Raw genomic sequence first — 25,306 nt, 5'->3', positions numbered from 1 at the left:
GGACTCATGGGGTTGGGGTAGGATGTGAAAACTCTAGGGTGAGCAAGGCTCCAGAGTAGGGTACCAGGGAGCAATGCTCAGGGCTCTGTGCACTTTTCAGTTAAGAAAGAAATGGAAAATTTCTTCGTCTTGAATGTATAAATCTCTGAGATGCCTCCAAGCCCAATGGGTTCACTTAACCCTGTGCTCTCCACACACATGGCACGGCTGGGACAGCCCTTTGTCCAGGAGCAGAGCTCTTTGCTGCATGTCACCTGGTAGTAGGGTGCCAGACAGCAAGTGTGAAAAATCAGGACAGGGGGTGGGGGGTAATAGGATCCTATATAAGAAAATGACCCAAAAATCGGGACTGTCCCTATAAAATCAGGACATCTGGTCACCCTACCCTGTAGGGGAGCTGCTGTTTCATGATCCAAGGAACTGGCGTCAGAGGGCCCATGTTCCCTGGAGGAGCTGTTATTGAGGTGACATCAGGGAACCTGGCCATGTTGGGAAGTTAAGTTGGAAGCTACTTGGCCACATAGACAGAGCAGAGCGCATGGTTTGATAAAGTGCCACTTTTTCAACTTAACCTGCATCCAGCTTCTCTCTTTGCTAATGAAACAGCTCCCTCCACTGTTAGGGTTGCCAGTTTTGGTTGAACGTATTCCTGGAGGTTTCATCACATGACACAATCTTTAATTAAAGATTAATCTTTATTTCCTGGAGGCTCCAGGCCAGTCCTGGAGAGTTGGCAGCCCTGTCCACTGTAGAGATTCTGCTCTTGCTCCTGGAGCCATGTGTACAGATACTGTGGGCTCCCCAGTGGCCACCCCAGATCAGCAGCCGCCCTGCTCAGGAAATGTTGGCCCCATTAAAATCTGGGAAAATAAATAAAAACACTGTTTGGTTCTGAGTCACTTGGTTGTCTTTCTCCAGTGACCCACCAACCATCCCAGAACGATCTCGAGTCAGGCAGGCAGGCGGGGCACAGTGTGACAGGCCCTACACCAGGCGCACCCCTCATGGTCCAGAGCAGAGAGATGGCAGAAACGCTCGCCGAGCCCGACAGTCCTCGGAAGGGCTGCTCAGAAAGGCTGTCCTTGTACCTGAGCATGTCTGTGTGGGGGTATCTCGCTTTGCCCACCCGCTTTATGGCGAAGAGCTGTGAGCGATGTCTGAGGCACATGGGTGCCTTATTTTCTTGTGCTCTTTGTTTGAACGCTGCAGTTGGGTTAGTATCTCCAAGACACCGTCCTATCAAAGGTGGAAGCTCTCAGAGCGCGGGGAGGGGACATGAGCTGTCGGGGAGTGCCACAATGCTTGTCGCTTGCTGTGAATGGTGGGGTGGGGGGGGGCCTCTTTCCCTGCCCTGTAAAACTCCACCAGCCATTTCAGGCTACAGAAAGTGAGATGGGCTGGGGTTGTTTATTGGCTAGTAATTTCCTCTGCCACTGGGTGTTCTGCATCGGAAGGAGGAGCCTCCTTGCTGCAATCCCAGCTGGAGCTGCTGTCCATCTGGGTAACTTTCCAGCGGCGGAAACTGTTGCAATGTTAGGAATGGAAGAGTCATAGCACAGTGCTCCCAGCTGTCTGCAATGCCTCCCTACTAGGGTGACCATACATCCTGTTTTGGCTGGGACAGTCCCTTTTTTAGGCCCGTCCCGACTTCTTTGGCAAAAGTGGGCATTTGTTCCATTTGCTCTTGCCAACTTGACTACTTGGCAAGAGCAAACGGGACAGATGCCCACTTGTGTCAAAAAACTGGGGTGTGGAGGAACATGCTGGGGTGTGCGTGGCGATGCCAGCCCTGTGCAGGTGGGCAGGCAGGGCTCCAGCAGGGGGCAGGCAGGGCTCCAGCAAGCAGTGATGCCAGCCCCGTATGGGGAGGGGGAGGGCAGGGCTTGAGTGATCAACTCAGGCCCCTTGGGGAAGGGGGTGGCTTAGGTGAGCGGCTCTAGGCAGCCCTGTGGTAGGAGGGTTGGGGGGTTCTTGGGCCAGCCCTATGTGGAGTCCCATTTCCCCTTTGGGAAACATGGTGACCCTATTCCCTGCAGATACTTGTCTGTCACTGTCAGGAGGTCTCACCCTAAGATGCTGACCACCCTCCCTTCCCCCCAGAGCTGGACGTGGCCCAGCAGAGACCCAGCGTGTTTTGGCTGCTGGTGCAGATAAGGCCCAACGGCGCTAACCATGAAGTGCGGTCACCCAGTGACTCCCAGGGAGAGCTTGCAGCAGAGCTCACTTGGTGCATCGTGCTCTGCACACGCTTTGGCTCTGTCCCCCAGCAGTCATGGTTAGTTGTGGCAGAGGAAGAGAAAGGCGCGAGGGGACAAGCACAGCAGGCTTTCTGGTGCAGGAGCTTTGCTGCTTGAGGTAAGGACTACCTGGCATAAGTCCCAGCACCCGCTCTGGCTGGTTAAGGAGAGGTGCTGGTGAGTTTCAGCGAGAGCCCCTGTTTCTTCCTGGGAGGCTGTTGGCTGCAGTAGAGAGCCCTGAGAGTTCTGGATCCTGTAACGGGAAGGGGATGCTCATGGCTCTGGCAGGGGTGTGGTGTTCAGAATAGACAGAGAGGGCTAGTGCCACAAAGGGGACTCAGAGTGAGCACTGCAGTCCCTAATGTTAGGCGCCTCGTCCAGTCCACAGCCCGGGTGAGGCATTCAGCCTCCCTAGACAATGCCTGGGGAGAGTCAGGCACCTACGAATGGGAGCCACAACCCCAGTATGCAGAGTTAGCAGCTGCCTCTGCTCGCCAGGGAAAGGCATTGGAGAAGGGGACTGGATGCAGGGGCTCCCATGTCATAGGCGAGAGCTCTAACCAGAGCCAGTGCTGGGCATAAGCAGACTAAGCAATTGGTTAGGGCCCCAAGCAGCTCAAGAGGCCCCTCTTCGGTGTTTATTATGAGTTGTGTGTGTGTGTGTGTGTGTGTGTGTGTGTGAAAATTATTCCTGCTTTGGGCCCCCAATGGGCTAGCACTGCCTCTGCTAACCACTAGGCTACAGAGCCATTCTCATGCTTGAGCTCCCTCTCTGGGGCCCAATGAGTTTTTCATTAGTTAGCCACAGTGGAGCAGCTTCAACAGGCAAGAATGAGGGGTTCCCCACATCAGAGTACCCCATAGCTCGGTGGTTAGCACACACCCCTAGGAGGCAGCAAAGCCCTCTTCAGGCAGAGGAGAGTGTGAACCAGCATTTCCCACATGCCTGGTCTGTGCTCTAACCACTGAGCTACAAGTTACGAGGGAGATGAGGCTCCGCCTTCTTGCCCCCACCCTCCCAGCTGTTTTGTGGGAGCTCTGGGCCTGCAGCTGGGGTAGGCAGGGGATGCCTAGCTTCTCTCGGATCGTGCAGCGCCAGACGCCTAGCATGAGGCTGCAGTGCACAGGTACAGAGCCAAGGGCTCTGAGAGAGCGTCTTCTGCAAACAGGCACCAAGACCGTTTTGGCACCTACAGGTTCGGGGGCAGCTGGATGGGGACTTGGTGAGTCCTAGTGAGGCCTGATCCTGAGATTTAGGTGCCTAAGGCCCATTGTGAATGCAGCCCTACAGTAATTCAGATCTCCTTGGAAGAGCCAGGCACAGGCAGTGGTCTCAGAGATTGCCTCGGCATCTGCAAGAGAAACTTTTGCTTTTTATTATCAATAATAGTAACAATCCTGATAATTAAAGGATTTATTCTGATTGGCTAATTTATTCACATGAGTAAATGATCATCCAATCAGACCACAGTATTCCAATGTACATCATGATCAGAGAAATGGCACCAGAGCTGGGCCTGGGAACGCGCAAGCAGGCTTTGCTGGTTTCCTGTGCAAAGCTGTGCCATTCTGCTTGTTCCTGAGAGTCCCGGGAAGCAAGGAGTCTCAGGCAAAGTTGGCAGGCAGGGCTCCCCACTGGTACATTTCTGCAAGCCAGGGGATAACAGAACGCAGCTCGATCTGTTGAGAGAGTCCAGCAGACATTTGACGCAGAAGCTAGTCATGCTGGGTGCCAGAAGCTTAGCTTCTGAGGCTTCCACAACACGCTGGGAAAGCAAAAGCTGTTTGGGCCAGCCTCGAGAGCACCAGCCATTTCATTCTAACGGGACAGTATAACTCACATCTGACCCAGAGATCAGCTTTTCTAAAAGCTCCCAGGCTCTTGCAACCCTCAGAGCAAGAAAAATGCTCCAATTAGCTTGTTATGAACCTGCCAGTGAAAATGTGGAATTTAAATAAATACAGAGCCCTTAAGGCTGAGCCCCTGAGAAGCTCATAGTGAACTGTGTGACACCGCACCCATATTCGTCACAGTAATATTGTTACAATATGGTTATGGCATAATTATGATGCATTTTGTACAAGATAAGTCATGTCAAGTGTCATTGGAAAAGTTATGATTTGCTGAATATGATTATCCTATTTGTATGCATATATCCTTTTTGTATCTGAGATTATAAATACTGACTATAGAATCAAAGAATATCAGGGTTGGAAGGGACCTCAGGAGGTCATCTAGTCCAATCCCCTGCTCAAAGCAGGACCTAATCCCCAACTAAATCATCCCAGCCAGGGCTTTGTCAAGCCTGACCTTAAAACCTTCTAAGGATGGAGATTCCACCACCTCCCTGGGTAACCCATTCCAGTGCTTCACCCCCTCCTAGTGAAAAAGTTTTTCCTAATATCCAACCTAAACCTACCTCACTGCAACTTGAGACCATTACTCCTTGTTCTATCATCTGCTACCACTGAGAACAGTCTAGATCCATCCTCTTTGGAACCCCCTTTCAGGTAGTTGAAAGCAGCTATCAAATCCCCCCTCATTCTTCTCTTCTGCAGACTAAATAACCCCAGTTCCCTCAGCCTCTCCTTATAAGTCATGTGTTCACACCCTTCCTGCAGTGTGGGGCCCAAAACTGGACACAGTACTCCAGATGAGGCCTCACCAATGACGAATAGAGGGAATGATCCCGTCCCTCAATCTGCTGGCAATGCTCCTACTTATACAGCCCAAAATGCCGTTAGCCTTCTTGGCAACAAGAGCACACTGTTGACTCATATCCAGCTTCTTATCCACCGTAACATCTAGGTCCTTTTCTGCAGAACTGCTGCCTAGCCGTTTGGTCCCTAGTCTGTAGCGGTGCATGGGATTCTTCTGTCCTAAGTGCAGGACTCTGCACTTGTCCTTGTTGAACCTCATCAGATTTCTTTTGGCCCAAGCCTCTAATTTTTCTAGGTCCCTCTGTATCCTATCCCTACCCTCCAGCGTATCTACCACTCCTCCCAGTTTAGTGTCATCTGCAAACTTGCTGAGGGTGCAATCCATGCCATCCTCCAGATCATTAATGAAGATATTGAACAAAACCTGTACAAAACTATGTATCTGTACTTCAATTGTAGTTACACCTGAGTAATGCCCACTAGACAAGATGCTTTCAGTCTAGATAGCTTTTTGGGAAGGGCCTATTCAGTGCAATGAGCCATTAGGGAAAACAATAAGCCTTCCTGAGAATGCTCCAGCTAACCTGTAAGTAATGGCTGATATGACTCTACAAGGACATAAGACCAGGACAACATGATTCTGGACTCCACCTTGGGATGGCAGCATTTTTCCACAAACTGGTCTGGGAATCAAGATTTGAAACAAAGGGCTCCCACCATATGCTAAAGCTATATAAGACAGGGAGTGACATCATCTGTGGTTCTTCACTCTCCACACAAGAAGACACTTGGAAACACTGAGGAACAAAGATTGAACTGGGGGAAGTGCTGGACTCAGGCTAAAGAGATTTATAGTTTGTGTATGAGAGACCTGGGGCTTCCGAGCTGCAATGCAAGTGCAGCTTGTCCCATAAGAATCTGCAGCCCGCTTGTCCCATCAGGCCGGGTGAGAATTTGCTAATTCATATTCTATCTTCCTAGTATCTTAGACTTAGTTTGCGTTTTGTTTATTTACTAGGTAATCTGCTTTGCTCTGTTTGCTATCACATATAATTACTTAAAATCTATCTTTTGTAGTTAAAAACTTATTTTATGTTTTAATCCAAAGCAGTAAGCTTTGACTGGAGTGCTTGGGGAAAATCTCTGCTTGGTTACCACAAGTGTGCACTGTTCTCTTCACATTGAGGGAGAGGCAGACCAGATATTAAACCCATATACTGACCAGATTTGACCAGGGCAGGATGGTACTGCTCTGGGGTCCTAGGCTGGGAAGCTGGTGGTTAGAGAGCCTGCGTGTAACTGCAGCTGGGTGTGTCCCTATGTGTGTGAATGCTGATGAAAGTGCAGGCTGGAGGGCTTTGCAGCTTGTCACCACAGCACAGTGTGAGAGGGAGCCCAGGCTGGTGGGTCAAGGGGCTTAGTGGTACCTCAGTTCCAGGTGGCACCCCGGGACACTGAATTCAGTGGCTGTCCTTGTCCCAGCTGAGCAAAATGAAGCAGCAATCTGAGAGCAGAGAGAGTGACAAGACAAGAGGGTATTTAATAATGAAGGTGTTGTTGGTAACATAGCTGAGGAAACGTGTCTGTTTATAAGTTTTAAGTTGACAGCATCACTTTAAATAAGGAAATACATTTGTCGAGAGGAGAAAACTATCTGGGAAGCCCTGTACATTTAGGCAGTGCAGCAGCTAAACTACTCTGGATTCAAGTGCTATTAAAATTCACCATGGAATGGTTTCTAAAATCGCTCACTTATAAAAAAAGAAATTCTTTTAACAAATAGCAACTTGTGATTGTTCTAGCTACCAGTGTCTGGTGAACATTTGTACAATAGAAAAGTGGTGCTTTAAATAGTGACTTTAAAAAGCTACTAACATGTTCTTTATACAACATGCAACAACATAATACCTCATTAACTGAGGCCAAAGAGGGCTGCAGAGACTCCTCCTCAGGCTCCAACAAATCTTCAGCAAGTTGCCCACATGGGAGTGTCCCCCCCGCACAGTCCCTTTGCACTGGGCTCTTCCCCAAATGACTGCATGGCCAGTGTGCTGCCCTTCCAGTAACACAAATATTAAATACACGCGGGCTGTAAATATTTTAACAATCTTTGTCAGCAACAATATTTACTTTTGCAAAACAGCTGACAGGTAATTCCTAAAAACGTAGATGCATCCCTAAAACAGTAGACATCAGATTCTTTGGTGGAAGCCAAATGGTGACAAGATGGCCGTTTGTCACCGGGGAGCCCAGTGAACAATATTGCACGGTGATTCAGAGGAGAAAGGCAGGTGGTTTCCTACTGCAGCCAGTGCTGCAGCAAAGCATCCATCTCTGATGAACTGGGAAGAACGAGCTCCTCTAGCCTTGTGGATTCACAGCTGTTCTCTGGATGACCTTGCTCTGAGCAGAGCAACTGGTGGGGCAGCAGTAAACTCAGAAAATGGAGGGAGAGAGGCGCGAAGGGGAGAGGGATGGCAGGGAGGAGGGCTGGCATAGGGAGCATAGACTGCACAAGCAGATGGTCACACAAACTCCAGCCACAATTAAGGGCCTGTTCTGACCCATTGCATTTCTTGGGGAACACACAGGAGGGGCTATTTATTGCAATTGAATTTCTGTGGCTCTCCCCCACCCTCAGGGTTCCCTGCAAGTTCAGGGTTTAGGAGAGGTTCATCCTCAGGTTTCTTATACTGCAGAGAAAAGTGCAAGAGATTCCCCCCAGAGCTTCTGTTTGTTTACTTCCTGGTTCAACATACTCCTTGTCCCCTGCTGGAGACATATTTATACCACACCAGTTACTTATACCACATCAGTAGGAAATTGACAGCTCTGTCAGTGCATCAGGTTCTTTCAGTAGCTCTATGAGCAACCTGAGCAGCTGGAGTCAGGTATCAGGACATCTGTGGTGTGGGCTTCTTTGAGGTTAAATTATAAAATGTAACTGTGCAGCATGGAACACGCCTTGGCTTTCACTCACTAAAAGTGACCATATGAGATGTGCTCACATGAGTTCTGGCACATCTCTGACATGGCACAACTCCCGCCCTTGATTGGACAGCAGCTGTCTGTGCTATGGGGACTTTGCTTCAAAACCATTTTTGATCAATGACTAATTGGAATGGAGACTGGAAGCAGAGCGAGGTGGACCTGGCTGTACAGTGCAGTGTGTTTTGTCACTGTGGTGGGCAGACAGCATGGCACTAGCTACCCACAATACTTCTGACCAAACTGGGCCTTTCTCCATGGCTAAGATGTGCCGTGCAGTATTTCTTAAAGGAGATGAGGCAGCTTTCGGTAGCAATGCCTTGGACCCTGTTCTGGATGCTTTCATGCTTCCTCCCAGGTAGGTCTCTTTTCCACACAATATGTCACGAGCTACTCCAGTTCTCATGTGAATGGCTGCTAAAACTGAAAAAGTATAAAAAAATGTTTTAGAGAAGTCTAATTTTTAAAAGGCATCAATAGCCACATAGGTGTGAAACATAAAGGCTCAGCATCATTGTGCTGACAATTCTTAGTCACTGAAGAAGGACAGGAATTATGTATTGGGAAAAATACTCCAGTTTTCCCTGACTGGTTCACACATTAGCCCTTTGGACCGGGACTCAGTTCCTGTTGGTTCTATTGTTTAATGAAAGGACTTGTGGTTGGCTGCTTTTGCTGTACATTCCCATCTGTAGTGCCCCCACCTTTCACCACTGCTGTAAGTGAAGGTCCATGGTGGTGTTTAAGCTGAGATCAGTAACATCTAAGAAATCTATATTGAAGAGGCTGGGCCCGGTGGTGGTGAAAGAGCCAAAGCCAGTGGCTGAGCTAGGTGGGGTAAGATCCAGCCATTCCATCGTTTCCCAGGGCGATTCAGTGAAACTCATTTGTAAACCGGAGCCTTCAGCGGAGGAGGGTGACAGCTGGGTCTCCATGGGCGAGAGAGGAATCTCCTGGGATGTCAGAAGTTCATCTGCAACTTTGCTGGAAAACCCATCGATCAGCCCTTCAAAGTGAGACTCCTCACCGCCCATTTTCAGGAGGGGGATCTCGCTGACCTTTCCCAGGGGACTCTGGGAATTTAATAAGACTTCGAGGTGAGTGTCATTGCTGCCTGTGCAGTGGTCAAATGAGAGTTGGGCTGAGGAAACATGTTCAAACGGAGCAGAGGCCTTTGGAAGTGAAGTGCTGGTGTTCCCTGAAGACACCGTTATCTGAGGTACTTTTTGGAGGCAGGAACGATCTTCTTTGGCAATGGCTGGCATTTCTGTTTGAAAAGGAAATGGAGAGATTAGACCCATGCCATGTAACAGCCTGAGCCATCTACACTGGCCACATGCTTTGACTACCTGCTTTCCCTCAGAGCCTACCCCACCGTTTTGCTCCTCTCAGGGTTCCCCTAATCTTATCAGTGCAAAAACGGACATCTTCCAACAAGTCCTCCTTCCTCCCTGCACCATTTACCCCACACACACACTTCACATCCATCCACCAGCTCCCTTTTCTCCAGCTTATCAAACACAAACTGCCTGTCTTCAGTTGCAAGGCTCTTCCTGGCTTAGCCCTGTACTACTTATCCTCTTATCTACAGTCATGCTGCCACCAAGGATGCCAGCCTACATTGCCCATGACTTTGATTTTCCAATACATGCCCCTGTGCATGGGAGGAGTTCCCCAGAGACATCTGAAAACCCATCACACTGTCCTCCTTCAACTGCCTCCTTGCAACAACCCTCTGCTAAGAGACCCAGTTAGCTCTCGGCCGTGCTGGGACAGAGAGTGCACTGGGACTGTTGCTACTGACACGGATCAGCATGGTCTCACTGGTGAAAGGAGAGCCAGCCCAGGGTATGTGGGGAAAGTGCGGCACTGAGTGGATGGCCCAACGGACTCTCAGGCTCGGGGTGACTCAGGATCAGAATGTTGCTCTGACCCTTTGTAAACAGGACACTGGGTCCTTGGCTTTCTTGTCAAATCACCCCAAAATGGCCTGGTTTGTCCATGTCATACAGGGCTCTGCTAGTACCAGCCCTCAACTGCTCAGCTTCCAAAGTCACCACAAGGCCTACTCATGGAACGTTATAATCAGCAATGCCCGAGAACATGGAGCCAGCCCATCTAAGGAGCGAGTGACAGGAGATGCTTTTAAAGTTTGATTACCTAGTATGGAAGCCAACTGACAGCTAAGCATCAATGATGCTTTCTCGATAGGCACTGGCATATGGACAGGGTACAGACAATGGCCCTATAGGCCATCATCAGAGCAGATAATGCATCTTTGTAGCTCGTATGTGTGGACAAGGGGCATAATTAGTGTTCCCCAAAGGGATGGGCCTAGGCAATGCTTGGCCTAGACATGGCCATGGTAAATGAGTGTGGGAAATGGGCACTGTGTGACTCAAAAGCCATTAGTGGTTCACTACTCTGTGGCAGCAATACCTGCCAGGCCTGACAGAGTCATTGTAACCAGCACATGGCTGGCATAGTATTTATCTCTAAAGACTGTCATATGAGGTATCAAATGAAAGCTTATATTCTACTGGTCTGCATAAGCATCATGAGATGTCTGTACAGGTGTTCTTCAAGAAGTTGTATGTATGTGCTAAAAATAGGTTTACACTAGGTAACTGGGCAGGGCTGATAACAGAGGTTATCAACACAGACAAAGGAATGTTGCTTTACCTGGCTGCATAGGTCTCAGATGTAAAGCAAGTCTAAGTCAATGGGAATTACATTTGCATCGGAGGCAAAAGGGACGAACACGTTAATAGGCTAAGAAAGCTGCATGGCTTCAGCTCCTGGGAGAGGAAACAGCAGAGGAGAAGACCTTTATCTGGGGGCACACTTCCAAAGGATACAGTGCCAAGGCTTACTGGACTGTAAGAAGGGTGTCCCCCTTTGCTGAGAAAATAGGACAGCACTTTTTGTATCCATGAAAGCTGGATCCTGGCCCTGGTGGCTGGTGATGCTGAGAGGTTGCTTTAGGTAAGCTGCTTATCTGAGACCAAGATTTTCACCTGCTAAAGTTATGTTTGTCTCTTAGAAGTGTGTTACACTCTGTTTTATTTGTAACCATTTCTGTGTTCATTACACTTCTTTATATCATTGAAATCTCAATCTTTCTTAATAAACCTCTCTGTTAGATCATATGAAGACCTCTGGGCTGTAATACTAAGCAAAGCGTGAATTCTTAGTTGGAGATAGCAAGATAATTTCTGTGAGTGGCCAATGGCAGGGGCTGGGTGCTCCAGGGGAATGGTTTCTGAGGGGGCTCAGGAACTGCAGTGCACAAGTGTTACCTGTAAGGCAAAGTAAGGGCTGACAGAGCCACGAGAAGTTTGTTTGGCATGGGTAGCAACTTAGCACCAGCAAATCTCTCTCTAGCTGGAGCAGAGGGGTCACACAGTGACTAACAGCTCTGGGCCCCCTGAGAAAGCATCACAGGATCATTGTTCTCTGTGGGGAATGGGCACAGACAGAGCTCTCTAGGGAACGGGTGCGGGTGGTGCTCGCTCTCTAGGGAACGGGTGCGGGCGGTGCTCTCTCTCTAGGGAACGGGCGCGGGCGGTGCTCTCTCTCTAGGGAACGGGTGTGGGCGGTGCTCTCTCTCTAGGGAATGGGTGTGGGCGGTGCTCTCTCTCTAGAGAATGGGCGTGGGCGGTGCTCTCTCTCTAGGGAACGGGTGTGGGCGGTGCTCTCTCTCTAGAGAATGGGCGTGGGCGGTGCTCTCTCTCTAGGGAACGGGTGCGGGCGGTGCTCTCTCTCTACAGAATGGGCGTGGGCGGTGCTCTCTCTCTAGGGAACGGGTGTGGGCGGTGCTCGCTCTCTAGGGAACGGGTGCGGGCGGTGCTCTCTCTCTAGGGAACGGGCACGGGCGGTGCTCTCTCTCTAGGGAACGGGTGTGGGCGGTGCTCTCTCTCTAGGGAACGGGCGCGGGCGGTGCTCTCTCTCTAGGGAACGGGCACGGGCGGTGCTCTCTCTCTAGGGAACGGGTGTGGGCGGTGCTCTCTCTCTAGGGAACGGGCACGGGCGGTGCTCTCTCTCTAGGGAATGGGTGTGGGCGGTGCTCTCTCTCTAGAGAATGGGCGTGGGCGGTGCTCTCTCTCTAGGGAACAGGCACAGGTGGTGCTCTCTCTCTAGGGAATGGGTGTGGGCGGTGCTCTCTCTCTAGGGAATGGGTGTGGGCGGTGCTCTCTCTCTAGGGAACAGGCACAGGTGGTGCTCTCTCTCTAGGGAACGGGTGCGGGCGATGCTCTCTCTCTAGGGAATGGGCGCGGGTGGTGCTCTCTCTCTACAGAATGGGCGTGGGTGGTGCTCTCTCTCTACAGAATGGGCGTGGGCGGTGCTCTCTCTCTAGGGAACGGGTGCGGGCGGTGCTCTCTCTCTAGGTAACAGGTGCGGGCGATGCTCTCTCTCTAGGGAACGGGCGTGGGCGGTGCTCTCTCTCTAGGGAACGGGTGCGGGCGGTGCTCTCTCTCTAGGCAACGGGTGTGGGCGGTGCTCTCTCTCTAGGGAACAGGCACAGGTGGTGCTCGCTCTCTAGGGAACGGGTGCGGGCAATGCTCTCTCTCTAGGGAATGGGTGCGGGCGATGCTCTCTCTCTAGGGAACGGGCGTGGGCGGTGCTCTCTCTCTAGGGAATGGGTGCGGGCGGTGCTCTCTCTCTAGGGAACGGGTGCGGGCGGTGCTCTCTCTCTAGGGAACGGGTGCGGGCAGCGCTCTCTCTCTAGAGAATGGGCTTGGGCAGTGCTCTCTCTCTAGGGAACAGGCACAGGTGGTGCTCGCTCTCTAGGGAACAGGCATAGGTGGTGCTCTCTCTCTAGGGAACGGGTGCGGGCGGTGCTCTCTCTCTAGGGAACGGGCGCGGGCGGTGCTCTCTCTCTAGGGAACGGGTGTGGTGGTGCTCTCTCTCTAGGGAACGGGCACGGGCGGTGCTCTCTCTCTAGGGAACGGGTGTGGGCGGTGCTCTCTCTCTAGAGAATGGGCGTGGGCAGTGCTCTCTCTCTAGGGAACAGGCACAGGTGGTGCTCGCTCTCTAGGGAACAGGCACAGGTGGTGCTCTCTCTCTAGGGAACGGGTGCGGGCGATGCTCTCTCTCTAGGGAATGGGCGCGGGCGGTGCTCTCTCTCTAGAGAATGGGCGCGGGCGGTGCTCTCTCTCTAGAGAACGGGTGCGGGCGGTGCTCTCTCTCTAGGTAACGGGCGCGGGCGATGCTCTCTCTCTAGGGAACGGGCGTGGGCGGTGCTCTCTCTCTAGGGAACGGGTGCGGGCGGTGCTCTCTCTCTAGGGAACGGGTGTGGGCGGTGCTCTCTCTCTAGGGAACAGGCACAGGTGGTGCTCGCTCTCTAGGGAACGGGTGCGGGCGATGCTCTCTTTCTAGGGAACGGGTGCGGGCGATGCTCTCTCTCTAGGGAACGGGCGTGGGCGGTGCTCTCTCTCTAGGGAACGGGTGCGGGCGGTGCTCTCTCTCTAGAGAATGGGCGTGGGCGGTGCTCTCTCTCTAGAGAACGGGTGCGGGCGGTGCTCTCTCTCTAGGTAACGGGCGCGGGCGATGCTCTCTCTCTAGGGAACGGGCGTGGGCGGTGCTCTCTCTCTAGGGAACGGGTGCGGGCGGTGCTCTCTCTCTAGGGAACGGGTGTGGGCGGTGCTCTCTCTCTAGGGAACAGGCACAGGTGGTGCTCGCTCTCTAGGGAACGGGTGCGGGCGATGCTCTCTTTCTAGGGAACGGGTGCGGGCGATGCTCTCTCTCTAGGGAACGGGCGTGGGCGGTGCTCTCTCTCTAGGGAACGGGTGCGGGCGGTGCTCTCTCTCTAGAGAATGGGCGTGGGCGGTGCTCTCTCTCTAGAGAATGGGCGTGGGCGGTGCTCTCTCTCTAGGGAACGGGTGCGGGCGGTGCTCTCTCTCTAGGGAACGGGTGCGGGCAGTGCTCTCTCTCTAGAGAATGGGCTTGGGCAGTGCTCTCTCTCTAGGGAACAGGCACAGGTGGTGCTCGCTCTCTAGGGAACAGGCATAGGTGGTGCTCTCTCTCTAGGGAACGGGTGTGGGCGGTGCTCTCTCTCTAGGGAACGGGTGTGGGCGGTGCTCTCTCTCTAGAGAATGGGCGTGGGCGGTGCTCTCTCTCTAGGGAACAGGCACAGGTGGTGCTCTCTCTCTAGGGAATGGGTGTGGGCGGTGCTCTCTCTCTAGGGAATGGGTGTGGGCGGTGCTCTCTCTCTAGGGAACAGGCACAGGTGGTGCTCTCTCTCTAGGGAACGGGTGCGGGCGATGCTCTCTCTCTAGGGAATGGGCGCGGGTGGTGCTCTCTCTCTACAGAATGGGCGTGGGTGGTGCTCTCTCTCTACAGAATGGGCGTGGGCGGTGCTCTCTCTCTAGGGAACGGGTGCGGGCGGTGCTCTCTCTCTAGGTAACAGGTGCGGGCGATGCTCTCTCTCTAGGGAACGGGCGTGGGCGGTGCTCTCTCTCTAGGGAACGGGTGCGGGCGGTGCTCTCTCTCTAGGCAACGGGTGTGGGCGGTGCTCTCTCTCTAGGGAACAGGCACAGGTGGTGCTCGCTCTCTAGGGAACGGGTGCGGGCAATGCTCTCTCTCTAGGGAATGGGTGCGGGCGATGCTCTCTCTCTAGGGAACGGGCGTGGGCGGTGCTCTCTCTCTAGGGAATGGGTGCGGGCGGTGCTCTCTCTCTAGGGAACGGGTGCGGGCGGTGCTCTCTCTCTAGGGAACGGGTGCGGGCGGTGCTCTCTCTCTAGAGAATGGGCTTGGGCAGTGCTCTCTCTCTAGGGAACAGGCACAGGTGGTGCTCGCTCTCTAGGGAACAGGCATAGGTGGTGCTCTCTCTCTAGGGAACGGGTGCGGGCGGTGCTCTCTCTCTAGGGAACGGGCGCGGGCGGTGCTCTCTCTCTAGGGAACGGGTGTGGTGGTGCTCTCTCTCTAGGGAACGGGCACGGGCGGTGCTCTCTCTCTAGGGAACGGGTGCGGGCGGTGCTCTCTCTCTAGGGAACAGGCACAGGTGGTGCTCGCTCTCTAGGGAACAGGCACAGGTGGTGCTCTCTCTCTAGGGAACGGGTGCGGGCGATGCTCTCTCTCTAGGGAATGGGCGCGGGCGGTGCTCTCTCTCTAGAGAATGGGCGCGGGCGGTGCTCTCTCTCTAGAGAACGGGTGCGGGCGGTGCTCTCTCTCTAGGGAACGGGCGCGGGCGATGCTCTCTCTCTAGGGAACGGGCGTGGGCGGTGCTCTCTCTCTAGGGAACGGGTGCGGGCGGTGCTCTCTCTCTAGGGAACGGGTGTGGGCGGTGCTCTCTCTCTAGGGAACAGGCACAGGTGGTGCTCGCTCTCTAGGGAACGGGTGCGGGCGATGCTCTCTTTCTAGGGAACGGGTGCGGGCGATGCTCTCTCTCTAGGGAACGGGCGTGGGCGGTGCTCTCTCTCTAGGGAACGGGTGCGGGCGGTGCTCTCTCTCTAGAGAATGGGCGTGGGCGGTGCTCTCTCTCTAGAGAACGGGTGCGGGCGGTGCTCTCTCTCTAGGTAACGGGCGCGGGCGATGCTCTCTCTCTAGGGAACGGGCGTGGGCGGTGCTCTCTCTCTAGGGAACGGGTGCGGGCGGTGCTCTCTCTCTAGGGAACGGGTGTGGGCGGTGCTCTCTCTCTAGGGAACAGGCACAGGTGGTGCTCTCTCTCTAGGGAACGGGTGCGGGCGATGCTCTCTTTCTAGGGAACGGGTGCGGGCGATGCTCTCTCTCTAGGGAACGGGCGTGGGCGGTGCTCTCTCTCTAGGGAACGGGTGCGGGCGGTGCTCTCTCTCTAGAGAATGGGCGTGGGCGGTGCTCTCTCTCTAGAGAATGGGCGTGGGCGGTGCTCTCTCTCTAGGGAACGGGTGCGGGCGGTGCTCTCTCTCTAGGGAACGGGTGCGGGCAGTGCTCTCTCTCTAGAGAATGGGCTTGGGCAGTGCTCTCTCTCTAGGGAACAGGCACAGGTGGTGCTCGCTCTCTAGGGAACAGGCACAGGTGGTGCTCGCTCTCTAGGGAACAGGCATAGGTGGTGCTCTCTCTCTAGGGAACGGGTGTGGGCGGTGCTCTCTCTCTAGGGAACGGGCGTGGGCGGTGCTCTCTCTCTAGGGAACGGGCACGGGCGGTGCTCTCTCTCTAGGGAACGGGTGTGGGCGGTGCTCTCTCTCTAGAGAATGGGCGTGGGCAGTGCTCTCTCTCTAGGGAACAGGCACAGGTGGTGCTCGCTCTCTAGGGAACAGGCACAGGTGGTGCTCTCTCTCTAGGGAACGGGTGCGGGCGATGCTCTCTCTCTAGGGAATGGGCGCGGGCGGTGCTCTCTCTCTAGAGAATGGGCGCGGGCGGTGCTCTCTCTCTAGAGAACGGGTGCGGGCGGTGTTCTCTCTCTAGGTAACGGGCGCGGGCGATGCTCTCTCTCTAGGGAACGGGCGTGGGCGGTGCTCTCTCTCTAGGGAACGGGTGCGGGCGGTGCTCTCTCTCTAGGGAACGGGTGTGGGCGGTGCTCTCTCTCTAGGGAACAGGCACAGGTGGTGCTCGCTCTCTAGGGAACGGGTGCGGGCGATGCTCTCTTTCTAGGGAACGGGTGCGGGCGATGCTCTCTCTCTAGGGAACGGGCGTGGGCGGTGCTCTCTCTCTAGGGAACGGGTGCGGGCGGTGCTCTCTCTCTAGAGAATGGGCGTGGGCGGTGCTCTCTCTCTAGGGAACGGGTGCGGGCAGTGCTCTCTCTCTAGAGAATGGGCGCGGGCGGTGCTCTCTCTCTAGAGAACGGGTGCGGGCGGTGCTCTCTCTCTAGGTAACGGGCGCGGGCGATGCTCTCTCTCTAGGGAACGGGTGCGGGCAGTGCTCTCTCTCTAGGGAACGGGTGCGGGCGGTGCTCTCTCTCTAGGGAATGGGTGCGGGTGGTGCTCTCTCTCTAGAGAATGGGCTTGGGCAGTGCTCTCTCTCTAGGGAACAGGCACAGGTGGTGCTCGCTCTCTAGGGAACAGGCATAGGTGGTGCTCTCTCTCTAGGGAACGGGTGCGGGCGGTGCTCTCTCTCTAGGGAACGGGTGCGGGCGGTGCTCTCTCTCTAGGGAACGGGCGCGGGCGGTGCTTTATCTCTAGAGAATGGGCGTGGGCGGTGCTTTATCTCTAGGGAATGGGCACGGGCGGTGCTCTCTCTCTAGGGAATGGGTGCGGGTGGTGCTCTCTCTCTAGAGAATGGGCGTGGGCGGTGCTCTCTCTCTAGAGAATGGGCGTGGGCGGTGCTCTCTCTAGGGAATGGGCACGGGCGGTGCTCTCTCTCTAGGGAATGGGTATGGCTGATAACCACAGGACAAGCTCTCCACAGGAAAGTGGTTACAGTAATGCACATGAGGATTTGTTAAAAGCAAAGCTCCCCAGCAGTGGTGGACATGTGCAGGGCGCCTCCAAAGCACTGCTCCACTTGTGTAATGGAAAACAAGCTTTAAAACCAGCCTCAGCCATTCCTTCCTCAGGGAAAGCCAATGCAAGATGTCAGCCTCAAAGAGGCTGCTCCAATGGGGATCTCACAGTCACCACGGCGCTGAGCATGCTTTTCCAGCAAGGGCACTGTGTGTAAGGTATCAAATCTCTGCCTACCTCCACTCTCAATCAGCACATCCAGGAGCTCGTCCATTTGCTGACTTCGAGTCATCTGCTGCAGCAAAACACCACAAGAGGAGAGCAGGGGGTTAGAAGCGGTTTCTCAGGCCAGGGGCCAGAGCACAAGATGCAGCTTTGCTAGTCCTAGAGTGCTGGAAAGGTGAGATCCCATGCTATGCTGAAGAGTATGCTGAAACCCCAACGTGTGACCGGGATTGGCATCCAGAGACGGGGAAGACAAAGGGGATCCCTGGGACCAAGAGGACTCTCCATGCAGTGTGGATGTGCTTGGCTCCCGATTTCCTAATTTGCTGTGGCTAGTGAGCAATGAGCTGATCTCTGTCCCTCCCTGCAGGTAGAACTGAGCTCATAGGCTCTATGGTCGCTGCACAGCCATCTATTACAACGATTTAAATCAGCCTCTGCTTTGCAGCTGGGCTTCAGGAGCCTGAGGACCAAGTTGGGTGCACACAGGCTCCTTGGGACTCTTGTGCCCAGCACACCCAGTGCTTGCCCCAGAAGATGCCTGCTCCCCCATGCCCTCATCCCCTGCTGTCCAGCTGAGCCTTGCTGATGAAATGCACTTTCCTTGTTGTTTCCTTTGATTTAAATACAAAATGACTCCTTGTCCCCCAGCCATTATATGCCAATATTTAGTGCTATCCAATGGCCCACATAGGATGAGTTTGGTGGTCTCAGTCTAGTTACCAATGGAACTACTATCCACCATCACAGCTGGCACTAAGTGGCACCCTGATTTCAGTCTCATGAGATGCCAGGGATGAAACGGACTACGGAGACTGAGCTACCCCTCCACCTCAGGCACAAGGCTGAGGCACTCTGGCAGGGGGCAGAGCAGGCCAAACTCGTACTTGCTCTGGGTCTAACTACAGGAGCCAAGATTTTCCAAAGTGACTAGTGATTTGGTGTGCCCAAGTCGGGACACTTCAAAGGGGTTGAGCGCCCCCACCCGCTTGGAGCTCACATCCATTTGAGGTGTCTCAACTTGGGCACCAAAAACTGGAGCTCTCCGTATCACTAGCCCCTTCTGCTCTGCTTGACCAGGGCATCAGTCTGCAGAGCTGTCAGCCTAGCACCTTCACCAGCACAGTATTCAAGTCAAATCAAGTCTGATGCTTCTCTGTCACACTGAGACAATTGTTTAGCAGCTAACGCCTGGATGCACAACAGGGGTTAGGCAGCTAAGGCCCAGTTTCTGGAGCACTGCAATGCACAAAACTCCAGCTGCTCCCATAGGTGCCTAGGGTTACTCAGCGCCTAAGAGTTTGCAGTAAAAGTTCCCTAGTGCCTGTGTTCCTGCCGCTGGGCATGTGCACCTGGCCCCCTGTGGGCATCCGGGTGCTGATCTCCCACCTACGCCCTGGAGCAAATTCACAAACTGGGGGAAGAGCGGTGCTTGGCCGCCTAAGTCACATGCGGGACCCCGTCTGACAGGCACACTCAGAGGCTACCCACCTCTACCGGCCGGGCCCTCAGGTGAGCTCACACAAAAGAATACCCCCTTCAGGTAGCAGTAGGACTTGAACCGGGGTGGGGAAAGCTTTCCACATCCCTGGTAAGACCCCTAACCATTAGGCTGACAGTTCTGGAGTTATCATTGTTCTCCTTCCCTCTGGGATTCTTGCTGACAGCACAGGCACCGAGTGCCAAGAGAGCATTTGCACCTACCTCTGACCATGTACCCCTGTCATTGGCCGCTCCCGTTGGCTAGCTCATGCCTAGTGTGCTGGCTTTTGTGGATTGCAGTCTAAGGTGCCTCACTCTCCCCATTCAATGGACAGGGAGCCTGGGCACCCAACTCAGGCTTTGTGGATCACAGTGGTCTTCTAGGCACCTAATGCCTTTTGTGCACTTAGGCCTAAAATGTCAGTTCAAGCTATTTCTCGTACACATCCAATGTGCCTGCTTCGCTCATAGACCAGGCGATGTGCTGTAATCGCCACAGCTGCTACTTCCATAAAACTCAATCAAAACAGAACAAGATCAAAATGGTAAAACCTATTCCTGTAGAAAATAAAAACCATGCAGTTACCTGCTTCACTGCATCCGCATAGGATGGAGGCTGCTTTACCTCCGAGAGGGCTGGGCTTGACTTACAAAAACTTGGGGATGGAATAGAAAACTTTTGACCTGCCTGCGTAGTCATCTGCGTGGGGGAAATATAGGGAAATGTAATCAATCCACAGGCAAAAGGTTATGCTCCTCTCTGCCTTTCTTGCTACCTTTATTTGGGGCCCAAGCCGCCTCTCACCCCAGTGTAAACCAGAAGTAACTCCACTGGAGTCAATGGTATTACACCAGTGCCAAACCAGACTAAGTGAGGGAAAAATCAAGCCTGGGGGCAGGACAGATGGATTCAGGAGACTAGTTATGAGTTCCCCTAGCTATGAGGAAACCATTCAGGTCTGTCTGTATACACAGTTCCTGTGCATTTTAACATGAGGTGACCCTGAGCAGTTTGTCTTTCAGCACCTCCGTTCAGCACAGCTCTGAACATTCCTACACCAGAACAAGAGGAAGAGCAAAACCAGGCAAAATAATATGCTGGTGAAAAATACTGGCCAAACATAGACAGCAAGGTCCCAAAGATACCGCGTTACTGGTGCATGAACCCACCTCTCCTGCCCTTATCTCCCTTCTTACAGCAGCCCTAGCTGATCCTGACCAGGTCTTATGCTAATCAGTGCAATGCTTGTTTGTTGACACCCAACCCAAATTCCACTGTATGACTCAATTGTCTGAATCACTGGACAATGCTCCAGCTAGGAAATGCAGTAACCCCAGTACTCATCTCTACTGCCCCTTGTCAAAGGGTCTCTAGAGGCACAGTGGGTCAATTCTCTGGACCTTCTCTGAAGATCTGGTTTACATGGGTTAGGGCATCCTTGCAAAACTGTCCTACTTGACCCCCCTCAGCCTGAAATCTCCTGCCCTTCACTTCTGATGATCATGAAAAAACTGTTTCTGTTTTAAATGTCCCAATTACTCACCCTAAGTAAGTGGTGAGAAGAATACTGTGAGGCCGGATTAAGCCACAAGGGAATGAGTTGCACAGGTTTTATCCTGCAGTTTTTCTAATCCCACCCATTTTACCACTTCAGAAAACTTACAGAACCAGTGGTGTCTTCTGCTTAGAAGGGGCTCACGCACTGGCCTAGCAGGAATCTTGCAACTCAAAGATGAGTTTCTTGGTAGAGGTTCTGAGGGAAACTTGCTAGAACACCTGCTCATTTTGTTCTGGGTTTTTGCCAATGAATGTGACTGAGTAGCATTCTGCATGCAGCCTGTTATGCAGCAGGCCAGACAACATCAGAATGGTCCCTTCCAGCCTTAAAGTCTATGAATCTGTGAAGAGATTAGCTACCAACCCCCTCCCTGCAGATAACAAATTCCTTTCCCTTTCCTTCTAATTTGCTCCAAGACTGCTCTGCCCCTGCTGGCTGGCTCTGTCTCCCCTGTTCCCATGGTGTTATCATGGCAAGGTGCAGCATGACTGTGGCAGGCAGTGTTATTTCTGGGAGTGTTGATTAGTGTGGGAGTGATGCACACATATCCCAGCAGCAGCAGCTGGAGCTCCTTCTTCACCAGGATTCTCAGTGACCCATCAACACCCTGAATGGGAACCCAGAGGAATGGCTCAGATCCATCTCACAGAGAGCACAGGTCATTAATGCTGCTCTGTCCTACACGCCCTCCTCAGGTGAGGACCCCCGGCACTAGTGTGACATCCCAGCTGGAGATCTGAGAGGCAGCCCCAGCTGGGAAGGACTCACGCCAAGCACAGTTAGGCTCAGAACCTTCCCAATGGCCTCGCTCACATCAGGGCAGAGGAGGGGGTTGCTGTGGGACAGGGAGCTGAGAAGACAGAAGAGCTGCCCTGGTTATATTGTTTATAGGTGGGCCTGGGTTATGGTGTCTGATTTTTAGCCACATGAAGAGAATGTGGCCAGAGACTGGAACTGCAGAGGTAGGGTGAGGTGCCCCCCACGGCACCAGATATGCAGCCCCAGCCTCTCTCCACCCACCCTGCCAAATGGTGTCAATCGGAAATTTTGGGCTTGCAAATGTTCCATGCCCCCAAACGCTGACATCTGCACATGCAATTCAGGAGAGTCAGACACTCCTAATTCACACACACAGCTGGGCATGCAGAGTTGACCTGAGTGCAAACACAAGAGACCCTGATATAAAGGCGATGATTAGAGGCCACTTTGGAAATTAAAATGATGACATTGTGCCCCTGCTCCCTGTGCCATGACCCTCATGCTCCCCAGGGCACAACCTGGCTCCCTGTGCCATTCCCCCTGCTGCTCCCCAGGGTACGACCCGGCTCCCTGTGCCATGAGCCTCCTGTTCCCCAGGGTACGACCTAGCCCCCTGTGCCATTCCCCCTGCTGCTCCCCAGGGTACGACCTAGCCCCCTGTGCCATGAGCCTCCTGCTCCCCAGGGCACAACCCGGCCCCCTGTGCCATTCCCCTTGCTGCTCCCCAGGGTACGACCCGGCTCCCTGTGCCATTCCCCCTGCTGCTCCCCAGGGTATTACCCAATCACCTGTGCGATCCCCCTGCTGCTCCCTGTGGTACAATCCTGTGCAATGGAGCTACAAAGACGAGGACTACAACGCCCCATGGCACATAGCCTCCCCCAGGCCAGGTAAGGGGACAGAGCTGTTTGTGGAACCGGCTGTGACTGCTGGACATCGCAGCTGGGTGCAGGTCTGTGTGTGCCTTATATGGAGCAACAGAAGCTGGCCAGGGAGCCAGTGCAGAGTGGCCCTATGAGAGTCACGAACGAAGCCTGGCTTGGTAACCCCCAAATGCTTATTTGCTGGAATAGAGACTGGATGGAGAGGGCACCCCAGGCACGAGGCTTTAAAAGCCCCATTCACGCACTGCTATTGCTCAGTTTGAACTGTAACAGTTTAAGCCTCTGTACCTGGGTATTTGCACCTTCGCCCCTTCCCTGCCATCCTAGTAAAACCCTTTCCCTTAGCCACATGCCTGAGTGGGTATGGGACCCTCCAAGGCTGGACTACAAGGCGTAGCTGCTGAAGGCTACTGGCACCCTAGGAGTTTTGGGTACAGAGGAACCCAATAATTACACCTGCTCCCTGGCTGCAACTCTGTTGCTCTCCACAGTACAACCCTGCTCCCTGTGACACCCCACAATATTGCCCTGATCCTGCTGCCTGTGTCACCTCCTATATTACCCCACTCCCATGGCCTGTGTCACCCCCTCCAGTACCCAGCTCCCACTGCTTGTGCCTCTACCCAAATTACTGCCCCCTCCTGTGCCCTGTGTCACCCACTACAGTCTCCTGCTCCCTTTGCAACCTGCATAGTTTCTCCCTCCCACTGCCCGTCACTCCCAGTGCCCTGCTCCCAGTCATCCCCCAGTCTTCCCTCCCTGTCACCCCAGAACGCCCCCTCCCCCTGCCGGTGTCACCTCTGGAGCGCCCTCTCCTCCCTGCCTGTCACCCCCAGAGTGCCCCCTCCCTGGCTAAGTCACCCCCACAGTGCACCCTCACCCTGCTTGTGCCACCGCCACAGGGCCCCTTCTCCCTGGCTGTGTCACCCCCACAACTTCCCCCTCCCCTGCCTGTCACCCCCAAAGGGCCTCATGGGTGGCGTGTAATGGAGGCTGGGGGAGGCTAAGCCTCCGCTAATGCTTCCTGCCACGGCCCTGGGGCCAGGACCCAGCAGGGCTCAGAGCTCCTCTGGCTGTCCAGGACTTGGGGTGGCTCAGGCAGAGCATTCAGGGCGGTTTGGGCAGATGGGCAGGGACTTGCGGTGGCTCAGGTGGGCAGGTCAGCACTCGGGGAAGGGCAGGCCAACCGTCTGCGGCTCCTCCGGCCGCAGTGGGTGGCTTGGTGCTCCTCTGGCTCTGGTGGGCAAGAGTGAGGGGGCCTTGGGAGGATGGGGCAGGACAGGGGGCTAGGCTCCCTGAACGGGGGGGGGTTCACAGAGAGCCCCCTGCCCCCTGCCTGTCACCCCCACACGGTCCCCTTCCCTGGGTTTGTCACCCCCACAGCTTCCTCCTCCCCACCTGTCACCCCCACAGGCCCCCTACCCTGCCAGCGTTACCCCCACAATGGCCCTCCCACCAGAGTCACTCCACAGCACCCCCTGCCCTGTGTCACCCCCACAGTGCATCCCTTCCCATCGCCCCCACAGTGGCCCTCCCCCACCTGTCACACACACAGTACCCCCCTTCCCCGTGTCACTCCCGCAGCACCCCCAGCTCTTGCAATGTTTTTGCTGTTACAGGATTGGCTGGTACGGGAGCCATCTGTGATGAGCCCACCTTCTGGGGGTGAGCAACCAATCAGATCTGCTGTAGGCAGAGCTCCCCCTCCCTCTCCCCTCAACAGCCAGAGCCATTCTCACAGGAAGGGAGGGCGAGATAAAGAACCCAGCTGCTCTGGGTGGCCCCGCCCCCTCCTGCCTCTCCCCCTGTGAGCAACAGAGAAGGGAGGGTTCCTCTTCCCCTCCCTCCGCTTTGCAGCTCCCGCCTGGGTCAGGGCAGAGGGGGATGAGGGGCACCTGGAGCTCCCTAGCCTGGAACAGGGAGAGGGGACCCTGCTGCAGCCTCCAAGCCTGGACGGGGCAAGATCCAAAGGAGGAGCAGAGAGGGGCTGAAGTCTGGGTTGGGGCTGTCGCGGGGACAGCATTCATTGCTGGGCACGGACGGGCAGTGTAGGGTGAGAGCTCCTGCAGCAGGGCCCAGAACCCACTCCCCCGTACAGCTGGGGGCACTGGCAGCACTGATTGTCCCCCCCCCCCCCCCCCGGGGAATAGCAGGGGAGCACCAACACACGACAAACCAAATACACAGCATCAGCCCTGTGAACGGCTCAGGGATGGGGGCTGACTCACGGTTTCTGATCCCTGGAGGTCAGCAACGGTGTGCAGTTTCCCCTGACAGAGCCGGCGCTGGGTATAAGTAGACTAAGCAATTGCTTAGGGCCCCAAGCAGCTCAAGGGCCTCCCTATTTGCTTTTTTAGTATGTGTTGTGCGGGTGGCCCCCCAAAATATTCCTGCTTAGGGCCCCCTGGATTTGGGTAAGCAACCCCCAAAGCAACGGTACTGCCTGTGCCCCCGGATTCCCAGAGCTGCCCTCCTCTTCCTGTGCTGCACTGCTCCTGCCCATGTTGCTCCTGCCCACGTTGCTCCTAACTGTCCCTCGATTGTGAGCACATCCAGTGTCACCAGGGTCTTGGCAAACTCACTGGAGCTGGTCACTGCATGTGCTCAGGATTTGGCCCTTCCAGCTACTCTGACCGCAGCCTGTGTGGTGGAGGCAGCTTGCATGGAGCGGTGGCTGTGTCTGGGCACACCCTGTGCAGCACACCCACGCTCTTGGGTGATGAGCTCTCCCTGGCACTCCTGCTGCTCTCTTCCTGGGTGCCAAGGAAGTCAGTAGGCCAGGTGGCCCAGGCTGGAGAGGAGCACACGGGACTCCTGACCTGTGGCACTGGTTTGTGTAGAGTCACAAAGATGCAGCCTACAGCTTGGTGAGGGGAGACGGAGCAGATGCTACTCCACTCACTACTGCCCTACTTTGAGCATGCTAGCCCTGTTTGCTCCTGGGATAGAACCCTTGGCTCTGCCTGGAGAACTCCCATTTGCGCATGCGCTTTAAGCCTGGGCTCCCATGCTGCAAGCCAAAGACTGTTCTGTGAGTGCCCAAGCTGTAGGGGAAAACCCAGTCTGTTTTGTGCGGCCCTGTTGTGCTCACATGGGCCAGTTTACGATTCTGCCAGAGATGAAGCTGCCGAGTGATACATTTTAGGGGCAGC

General features: G+C 54.5%; 1 protein-coding gene across 13 annotated transcripts in view; it reads right to left on the bottom strand.

Moving 5' to 3' along the window:
* Positions 1 to 6,413: 6,413 nt before the first annotated feature.
* The window catches only part of MYOCD (myocardin), a 473,785-nt gene continuing 454,892 nt past the window's right edge, over positions 6,414 to 25,306 (bottom strand). For 6 of the 13 annotated variants that reach the window (XM_037914277.2, XM_043527935.1, XM_043527942.1 and 3 more), the window contains 3 exons: positions 19,539 to 19,652; positions 17,483 to 17,540; positions 6,414 to 9,153 (listed from right to left, as the gene is read on the bottom strand). In XM_037914277.2, the coding sequence (XP_037770205.1) occupies positions 8,594 to 9,153; positions 17,483 to 17,540; positions 19,539 to 19,652 (732 nt within the window). In that variant the 3' untranslated portion in view covers positions 6,414 to 8,593. The remainder of the gene's footprint in view (positions 9,154 to 17,482; positions 17,541 to 19,538; positions 19,653 to 25,306) is intronic. The other 7 variants (XM_043527936.1, XM_043527939.1, XM_037914278.2 and 4 more) reach the window with 4 other exon arrangements.

This window comes from Chelonia mydas, chromosome 14 (assembly GCF_015237465.2).
Source record: "Chelonia mydas isolate rCheMyd1 chromosome 14, rCheMyd1.pri.v2, whole genome shotgun sequence".
Taxonomy (NCBI): Eukaryota; Metazoa; Chordata; order Testudines; family Cheloniidae; genus Chelonia; species Chelonia mydas.
The sequence above is the reverse complement of the archived record's forward strand: the minus strand, read 5'-3'. Positions and strand labels throughout refer to the sequence as shown.